Source organism: Palaemon carinicauda, chromosome 44 (assembly GCF_036898095.1).
Source record: "Palaemon carinicauda isolate YSFRI2023 chromosome 44, ASM3689809v2, whole genome shotgun sequence".
NCBI classification, from domain to species: Eukaryota; Metazoa; Arthropoda; class Malacostraca; order Decapoda; family Palaemonidae; genus Palaemon; species Palaemon carinicauda.
In genome coordinates this window covers 1,448,421-1,459,209 of record NC_090768.1, presented here as the reverse complement: position 1 = coordinate 1,459,209, position 10,789 = coordinate 1,448,421, and the positions used below count along the sequence as shown (strand labels likewise).

At 32.6% G+C, this 10,789-nt stretch overlaps 1 protein-coding gene across 6 annotated transcripts in view; it reads right to left on the bottom strand.

The window, feature by feature from the left end:
- Window positions 1-1,053: 1,053 nt before the first annotated feature.
- The window catches only part of egh (beta-1,4-mannosyltransferase egh), a 211,099-nt gene continuing 201,363 nt past the window's right edge, over window positions 1,054-10,789 (bottom strand). For all 6 annotated transcript variants that reach the window (XM_068366407.1, XM_068366410.1, XM_068366411.1 and 3 more), the window contains 4 exons: window positions 8,470-8,670; window positions 8,108-8,263; window positions 5,846-6,064; window positions 1,054-5,629 (listed from right to left, as the gene is read on the bottom strand). In XM_068366407.1, coding sequence (XP_068222508.1) covers window positions 5,264-5,629; window positions 5,846-6,064; window positions 8,108-8,263; window positions 8,470-8,670 — 942 coding nt within the window. In that variant the 3' untranslated portion in view covers window positions 1,054-5,263. The remainder of the gene's footprint in view (window positions 5,630-5,845; window positions 6,065-8,107; window positions 8,264-8,469; window positions 8,671-10,789) is intronic.

Genomic DNA, 10,789 nt, shown 5'->3' with positions numbered 1-10,789 from the left:
AAAGCAAAACCGAGTTATTATTTACTTGAACTATTCAAAACAACCTCTTCGATTCTTAGTCAGGGATTGCGAGAGAGCTCTGTAAGAAATACTGGTGATATAAATAATACACACTACAAAAATAAATATATTCTATAAAAATTTACTACATTAATATAGGGTGACAAAAAAAAAAAAAAAAAAAAAAAAAAAAATACGGTAATCACCAAAAAACAAATAAATTCCAAAATTCTATTTAGATCGACACAAAACTTTAGCTACATTAGGTCTAGCCTGTGTAGCAAACATCTCCAAAGTTTCAAGTCTGTACAACAAAACTCTTTGTTTCACTGGCTCTCCAAAATGTGCTCCAAATGAGCTCCCCAGCGGTACAGGCACATTTGGATCCGGCGGGAAAAGTTCTCGATGACCCTCCCGCATTCCTCCCTTGGGATCACTGTTATTGCTGCCTTCAGATCTGGGGGTTGTTTCCATATACCCTGTCCTTAAGGTATCCCCAGAGATAAAAATCTGGGGGTTCTGGTCCGGTGAATGCGGCGACCAATCCGGGTCATACCAGCGGCTGCTAACCCCCCTACCCACCGCTAACTAGCAGGACGGGTAGTTAACCCTCGCTAAATTTTGATGGCTCGTGCTTTCATCTTTCACCAAAAGTATACCCTCTATAAATAGCGTTGGTTTGTATTTCAGTTACGGAATAATTATATCTTAAGCCACTACAGGTTCCCTGATGAATGATCAATTATGGCAAGGAAAAAAACCAGGCAAGAGCTACTTTGGCTACAGCAGCTACATGTACAGTAACTAGGAGTAATGAGATGCATACTAGTTTCTAACTTTATGATTCTCCCACCCACAAAAAGAAGCCAGAGGTCCAGTCATCAGATTCAATATGAAAATAGTTTGACCCCTAACAGAATTAGTCAGCAACCCCTTGTTTCCCTTATAAAATTTCCATATAGTGCACCATAATGTAGGACCACAGTGTTTTTAGCATCATTCACTTTAGTTTAAAGTATTGCTGTCAAAGTCTAGGTGAAAGAAATAAAAAGAAAAAATTCTTAACTTTTATTACGAACCAGCTTTATGATGATAACATTTTCTATAAATAATTACAGGCAACTTTGCAGTAATGAATGAAACTTATTAACAAAATACATTTCATCTGAGATCATATATAATTAAATGGAGAGAGTTTAAGAGAGGAGAGTCTAAGATAGAGAGATATATTCTGCCCTAAAACTGTGAGAAACACAGATTTAAGTGCCAATAGCATGAAGATGGAAGGTATACAACAAACTTTAATCTATTAATAAAAGAACATAATCACTTAAACACGTAAATCAATGGTGGCACATCATGAAAAGGAAGTAACTAAATATATATTGAAGTATCTTACCAATCATATAAAATACCCATACAAGCAATTATGAAACATTTCTATATTGTACCCATGAATGGCTATAATTTTTATATGCTTGAAAATAGGTTCAAAATATATCTCCAAATAACCATATACTCGACTAGAACACACTAAAATGAGAAGGCAACATAAAATAATGCATTTATGAAATTTTGTGTTTTAGTACAAGCATGTACTGTACAGGTTATCTGTAAAAATCTGTATTGAATAATTACGAGAAACATTCACCTATTAAAACAGATCTGGTTATCTTTTCAATGTGTAAGCCTACTTCACCTTCGAACCTAGTACATACTTATATCAAAGGTATTATTCCAAAAGAAAATTGAGTTAAATCATGAACATCCACTGTAATAGCAATACAAGCCTAACAATGCATTCGAGTAAAAATGTTTAAAAATAAGCCTCACAGAATACTCGGCCAACAGATATGGTATGAATTACTTTCAAATCTCCATATAATATATCAAGAGACAGACTTCAGTGACCTAAAGAGTATTTCAATTTGAATAAATATAATGACATGCACAAGGTGATAAGCACTGTTTTTAAATTTCAATGTTATAAGAGCCCTAAAAGTTAAATGGGTCGTTATAGTGCAAAGAAAGCTCCGAAATGATTGCATATGCAGGCACCCATCAAAAATCAACTGTATAACCAATGAAGTTTTTAAATGGATATGGTGTACTTCAGCAAGTACTAAACCACATCACGAACATCTTTAGCTTGATTTTAACAATAGGCACAGTCAGCTAATCAACAAAATTTCCTATTCCTTCAAGTGCTTCAATTTTAGCACGAAAATAAAAACTGTAGCTCAAAGCATTTCCAGCAATTGCGCATATAGATTTTCTCTATGCATTTATCAAAGATCTATAAAAGCCTTCAAAATTTGGATTAGTTATACATTTGCTATTAAATGTTTATATCAATGCAAGCCTATGTTTAACTTCTAATTGCTTGGTGAACTTTCAATTCAAGCTACACCTCTGGCCTACCTTTGTAGTTTTCTGCCTTCTCATTTACTGCTTTAATTATATATCTCAACAAAAAGAGAGCAGTTTTGCTTAGTATTAACATGAATTTTTGTTGTCAAGAAGCTAATCTAGAAATCGTAAACATGTTTTAATATTTTCAATTCCACAGAGTGCCTTCTGGTTGTGGGGCAAAAAAGCCCACTCACTTTGGAAAAAAAAACTAGCCATTTTGACACTATTTTTCATACCTTTGAGCTCCTTTGCATCAATTTAAATGGTAGATAGTAAAAATAATATCAACTCAAGCCCACGTATCTCTTTTTGTTCTAGAAGGAAATGTTAGCATAAGGAATAAAACTACACTGAAATGAGGTAGTCATGAAGATGAAGTGTTTCCATGTACTGGTAAACTAGTCTTTAAAATCATTATTACAGAAAAACCTAATAAACAAACAACTGAAAGTTCTTTCCAAAAGTAGGATTTGGCCAAAATGTTCTACCTTTCATCCTCAACCTTATCGATCAACACATGCTAAAATCTAAGCAACAAGGGTAACTCAACAAATAGTCTAATGAAAAGCATAAACGAGCCTTGAAACCTATTTTCTTTTCCCAAGAAATAAAAGTCAACATCAGTTTTGGGTATAAAGAATTCCATTTTGTCAAGAAACAAATAAGTACTTAAATATCCATCAAATACAGAAATCCTTGAAAGGAACTGCATTTCCAAGTAACTTATCGTACAAAATAAAGTAAAATGAATACTTACATGATGAAGAATGTACAGTACTGATTTCAAATAATAGAAGGTACTACATATTTGAGTTTCTGAGTACTTTCTGATTCTTCAATCTGTAAGTCATTGCAAAGACGAGTTATGCATAATATAAGACTGGGTATGGATTCATACTAAAAGGACCAAGATATGTTGACTTCTGCTTTTAAAGTAAGTGGAAAGGAATGGCTGTCTGTGCATTCAAAGCTACTAGTACTGACTTTGTCTTAGTTTAATGTACAGTACACCTTCAGTCTGAGTTAAATGAAGGCCTTTAATTATTGCAACTCAATACAGTATATATATATATATATATATATATATATATATATGCAAATCACTCCTTTAATGAACATGTTAGATAACTTATTTTGTTAAAATTTGCACTCAAATTTACTTTCAATTACAGAGAAAGAGAATCACTAGATTGCAGTTCATTCTCCTCGACTGTTTTTTTTGTAAACTTAGGAAAATCACTTAACTTCCACAACATTTATATATAAATTGTATTGTAAATGAAATGACTGAATAACTTTTTTTTCTTTGATAAAAACTTTCAAATAACTTCACTTTTAAGAGGAGATAGTTCATATTTCAACAAACAACTACTTTGATATGACTGGCCGACTATATGTTAAACTATTACAGACAACAAAGAAACAGCAAACTTTCATTTCACTCAACTTACTTGAGAAACAAAGCTCTTAACTTTAAAAGTCTTTGGCTAGGACTGCCTCTCTCAGACTTAAGAAGGTAACAATTTAAGCACAAAATTTTCCTTAACAAGTAAAACATCACAACCAACAGAACAAAATAACTGCTACAAAAGCTAATAATAAAGTTCTTACCTGAATTCTTTTCAGCATCAAGTGAGACCAATCTAATAAAATTAAACTGTTTGTGAGCGAGAGTTTTGTAACATATACGTAGTAAAATTTACTTAACCTGTACAAAACTTGTGCATCATTAGCAATCAACTTAAAAAGGACTTCCACATGTACTCTAGTAAAACAAGTGTGAAAAGAACAAACAGTGCAGCATAACACCTACATAGTTTCTCAAAATAATACACACACATCAGACAAAGATAATTGTAAACACACACTTTTAAAATGTCTACATTAGAAAAAATAATGGCATCTTCAGTATAATTGATGAAATGCCCTGGCACTGGGAAACAACATCAGCATTAACATTACTATCTCCATTATTATTATTAGGGTCCTCTAAACTCCATTTGCTTTTCCACTGGCAGTGAATGTTTATCACAAGGCAGGGGTTGAGGGGATGCTTTTCATTCAGCACCATTATACTTTTAATCTAGTCAAAATCATCATGCTGCTTTTGCGCATGCCCTTAATATTTGCCATGAAAATATATTATATATATAAATATTTATATCTATATATATGTACACATATATTTAGATATTATTTGTGCTAGTGGTTCTTATCAACTTATAACTTTACATTTCCCTGGCCTACATTATCTGAGAATCACATGGTACATCAGGATTGGGAAACAAGCACTTTTTTTTTTTTTGATTAGTGCCTGTAAAGTATAAAAAACTATCCAGTTCAATGGTGGTTCCAGAGCTATACACTAAATGCCATCTATTACTTTTGTGCTTCATTCATGTTTCACTCCCATCCCTGAGCACCTGACCACAAACAAAACTGGAGCACCGCACAGAAACCACAAGATCACGAGATATTACAACAACTTCTTGACTAATTAAAACAATGCAGAGTCATTTGCCACAATGAAACCTTTAACTGTATTCAAGTGAGGAAAACTGTTTCCTTATGAAAACCAAATGATATTGTCAGAAATGTAAACAAGTACATATGTGCCTTGTTTCCAATACATTTAAGCTAAATGCAAACCTGACAAAAAATAATCTTAAGCTGCAAATTTCACAGGTAACTAAGAGTATTCTCTATGTTCTCCTCTTCTATGTATTGCAATTCATATCTCCAAACAGCTATTTGTCTACAGTCTTCTGCAACCACAACAGTATAATAACAAGTGAAAGAATAAATTACAAATGACTAGCCTGGCACAAGCTGTGCTCTATCCACATCCTCATTAAACCGTGCTCACAACTTTATCAGGGGCACCAGTAAGCTTATTGACGATATAGAATTTATGTTTGTTACCAACAAGCCCCCGTACAACGGCAACATTTTCAACAAGAAAGTTGAATGGCATTGTTATAAGAGCTCCTGCCATGCACAACGCCATTCTCAACCAGCCAACACGATCTACACGGAAGGACTTAATTACACCAAAAATGTACATATAAAAATTAACCCCCCCTACAAAAGCTGCCATTACATTGAGAAACCCTGGGCCTGGAACAGGAAATATAGTACTCAAAACCACTGAGGCCAGAGCTAATGGCATTGTCACCCAGGAGTACAGGGAAATGGCCAATAACCATTTTGTGCTAACCTGTGGGAAATTAATAAATAAAGTTAGTAAAAGTTTAATTATGAGGAAAAAAATCCATTATATGCAAACAAAATAATTATTTTTAACTAAAACTTTGCTGTTATCCATTTCAACCTACTGCAAGCATGTATTTACCTCTTTGGAGGGCCCTCAAAATTATGCAACAAATAAAAAAAAAAATTGCAATCCTAATAATGAGTAAACAAAACTACTTACTGGTATATGTTGGCTGTGTACAACCAGCAAAATGCCTTGTAACCATCTTTTGCGCTGCTGCAAAAAGTCGTAGATGGAAAACGGAGACTTCTCCCACATTTCCCCTTCGATGAAGTCGAAACTGTACCCTTCCCTAAGAGCTACCATGCCAAAGTAGTTGTCCTCTGCTACACTCCCATCAGGGCCATGGTCAAACGTTACTCTCCTTTCAGCACCAGCCTACAATTAATAATGATCTGATATAAAAAAAAATTAAAAAAAACTTTCAAAATTTTTAATAACAGCTGGAATAGTACTTTGAAAGCACCGAGTTGTGTGAGCCTATTTTCCACAACTTTTCTCATTGAAAACAAGACCACAATTGGGAAAAAAGAGAGATCCCAATTCCCTTCTAGTCTTTAGCATTAACTTGTTTACCATAACTGCAATAAAACTTAATATCTCAGCAGTCTACTTTAAGGCATGTGTTTTATCACTACAGTACCTATAAAAGGGTATATAAAAATAGTCCAGTACTTAATGTCATCTTGATCAATTAAACAGATTTACTAAGGGTAGGTAGCAATTCTACCGTCAGATAATGCCCACGATTCAATATGGGTCATACAACATTTTTTCATGTATAAGTCTTATGATGATATACCGTGTTTCCCATTTCTTAAGATGCAACTTTTTCCTAAAAAATGCCTCCAAAATTCACCCTGCTTTTTAACTCTAAGATAAAGTTGTATAAGGGAGTTTGACAACCCTCAAACACCCCCAGTAATGACATACCAACACTCACCAGACATAAATATAAGCCTATACAATTATCATTCATATATAATAAATAAATTTATTTTGAATGCACTTTCTTTAATAAATGAAGCTAACAAGATATTTGGCCAACACCATGTACATGTAAACATGCCAACTAATGGTATCCAAGCAGTTGTTTATGCATTATTTATCTATTTTCCCACATATTGTTGATATTTTGTAATAAAGTAATATTTTGATAATGACTTTGTTGCATATACTCCAAAATATTACAGCTAGTTTTTGCTGACCAGACACTTGAAAAACATCTCACTGCATATTGAATGTAGTGTTACCAAGTTAGCTGTAAACTAACAAGACGTAGAATCATACAAACAGAAAAAATATTCCAACTTGTGAAATTGCTAATGAATTCTTTATTTAATCAATAATTAATTTTGTAAAGAAAATTTATGCCTGATAAATTTAGGAAATATTACTAGAATTTTAATTCTCTACCAAAATTTGATCAGTACCATTTGGCAACACTGCTTTCATGTAAACAAACACATGAAAACATTGTTATGATGGTAGCAACTATGACTGGTTTAGTGGTTTTTGACAAGAATATGTAATAAAATTCAGTTGACAGGTGTACAGCAGCTAATTAATATTTACCAATCACATTTCATAATACTGTACACCCAAAATATGAAAACTTACTATGCCAGCTGAAAAAATCATACTGTAGAATCGCCGACTGGGAATTACTGCTATTTATGATAGTTTTTTTCATTCCTGAGCCACACCCAGTGTGCATCTTACCACTAGTAGCGTCTTATGACACGGGCAATACGGTAATCATCATAGAAATAGAGAATGGAAACCTAAATCCATAATTAAATCTTAGCAGTTCTGTGGAAAAGCAATGGATGTTTGTTGTATGCTGTGAAATATGCATTTCTTAGAATTTACACTTGTCCTCAGAATTCCTTTTGTTAACATTCCTTTACTTGTCATGATTTTCTTGCTTTTTTTCTTTCCCCTTTTTTCCATTTCCATATTTCTACCAATATAATACTGTATTCCCAATAGTTAAATATCAGTCTGTAATTCCAGTAAAAGATTCTTAGATGTAACAAGTCCAATGCTGTTGAAGGTAAAATGTTCAAATTTGTAATGTTCTTCACTAAAACTTTAATAACTTCATAATTTTTTATTTGATTGATCTAAAAAATAAACTCTAAACTTAACATGCACGATTGTAGGCATTACAATTCATATACAATGCTAATTTTCTTTTAAGTTTCACCCAGTATGATTTCTAATATATGTTACACAATTACGCTCCACATAGAACAAAATAAACTTGTGACATTATGAAGCCTTCAAGGAAATGCACCCAGAAAAAGATTGTAAAAAGGCAGAGGAACTTGAAATAAAAATTACCAAGTACACAATGAAAGCTTTAAAAGATACAATGTGTAGAAATTCAAGATTAGCAAAACAAAATGTTCTTCTTACCTGAGTCACTACATAGGATCCTTTCCAGCCAAAGAGAGGTTTATGGAACACTTTAAATTGAAACCTTAGTTTACCCATATCGTCGGATACCCTGAAGCTATCTGCAAGCGTTGTGAACCAGTTTTTGATGTTTTCGTTAGCATACGTAATAAGACCCTGTAAAAAAAAGTTAAATGTTCTCATCATAAAATGTTTGAATATAGCCAGATCAAAACTGAAAACATATACATCATATATCAAATTCAAACTTACATATACTGCTTAAGAAATCCTACTGAAAAATACGTTTAATCCTTTGTAGAAACACATTTGGACCCAAAAGAGAATTTTCAGGTCCTATTAATCAAATTTCCATTATTTACCTGCCCAAACTGATGTCTTCCCTCAATGACAAAGTTTAGAATGCCTCTGATAGCAGAGTCAGTGACTAACGTTTCTTCATCTAGATGGACAATCCAGTCCGAGTCTGCCAGGAGATTCACATCTTCTTCTAAGCAATACTGCAGAGCTCGTGCTTTGAAAAGGGCCCCACTCTTTGGTCGATAACTAGAGGGAACAACAACCTACAAACAAAAAAGGTCAAACTAGGGATAATTATAGATTGGAAATAAATGGTATGAAAGCCATTAAGATGAATATGAAAATTGCTTATCATCATATAGGTTGTGTGGAATTTTCAAACCACTATCACATACATGGATAAATAAGGGCCAAATTAGTTTCAATAATTAGAATGATTTAAGAAACATGATTTTTTTTTTTTTTTTTTTTTGATAATATGAGGTATGTGATCTCTCCAGAAAATGTTTAAAGTTAAAAGTTAAATACAGTACCATTATTTAAAATGCTCACAAAATGGAAAAAGTCTAATTATATTTTTTATAAGCCACTAAGTATTAGATGACATAGTACACAAACACTGTACAGCAAGTGGAAATAAGATAAACCCTAATTTTGCATATGTGAAAAATTCAAACATCAGACGCACAGGAATCTAATTAAAAAACTATGAGACAAAAGTCTTGATAAGGAAGAATAAACAATCTACAAAAATAAAATTCATACAAGAGGTGAACTGAAGAGAATTCCAGGTAAAACTTGGAATGAATAAAACTGTAGCTTTTACACCAGCAACAAATCAAAAGTGGTTACACAAAACTTTGTATAGCCATAAGCAGTAAGTTGGTAAACAAACGCTTAAATTGTCTAACACAGAGAGATAACAAGAGATACTGTACTGTACATTTAAAGATTCTCAAAATTCACAGAGCAAAGACTCAAGCATTAGTAAGAAGATTGTACCCTGTTGAAACCATAATATTCATTCAAAAGGACAGCTGGATGGGATGGTGTATGAACTAAACTTAAATGATGACAAAAACTTACGATGGTGTATGAACTAAACTTAAATGATGACAAAAACTTACGATGGTGTATGAACTAAACTTAAATGATGACAAAAACTTACGATGGTGTATGAACTAAACTTAAATGATGACAAAAACTTACGATGGTGTATGAACTAAACTTAAATGATGACAAAAACTTACGATGGTGTATGAACTAAACTTAAATGATGACAAAAACTTACGATGGTGTATGAACTAAACTTAAATGATGACAAAAACTTACGATGGTGTATGAACTAAACTTAAATGATGACAAAAACTTACGATGGTGTATGAACTAAACTTAAATGATGACAAAAACTTACAAAAGTACTGAGAATTACATTTAGCTAGCTTTATGTAGTACTGTTAATGTTTGTTAGTAGCTTAGCTTTTACAAATTCAACTCTTATTCAATGGGAGGAAGTGTAGATGAGGTGAGGCAAACTATAACAAGACAATTCTTGCAATCTGTAGTGATACAGATACTGTTTTTTAAAATTGCAAACTTCACAGCAGATAAGAAATGTGGTTGCCCAGTAGATCAAATGAAAAGTTCATCAAGAACAACTTAAATTCAATTCTACATACTGTATAAAGGTGTATATTCATATTTTCTACATCTCTAATCACTAGTTCCCCTAGATATAGAAAAATCCAACATCATTACTATGAACACTATAAGGTAAATGGGACATCAGATTAATTGACTACAGTAATCCCTAATGGTCATCTTATAATGTTTTCCTCACTTATTTTACCTTAATTTGTTGGATATGTAATTATAATAAAGAGTTATACTGCTATACAGTGCACACCAAAATTACAGAAAAGGAAAGATCAACTACCCCTTCTGTTCATTCTTATCTGGACAAAGGATTTATATGAATTCCTCTCATAGTTTTTACTTAAATGGATAATGACGACTAGCAATTCTTAAAATATTCCATCTTGATGGCTTTTTCAATTGGCTATACCTTTATTTCTTTTGTATTTGTTCATTCCATAGGTTATGTTTTGTGTGTGAAACATCAATGTTCTTGACAATTCTGTATTAATCTTTGCAAAAATATACCATGCAATCTCATACTACTAAAGCAACTGCTAAATGTTTTGAAACAAAACACAAGTTATGACATAAGAGATCTTTTCTATTTCCTAGTACTGTATATTTTGAACAAATATAAATAATTTTGTTACCTTATATTCTATCAGCTCAATATGATGAAAGTCAGATAAAATAGCAAACTTTAATGGAAACCATATACTGTACTACAGTCACTAATTAAGTGCT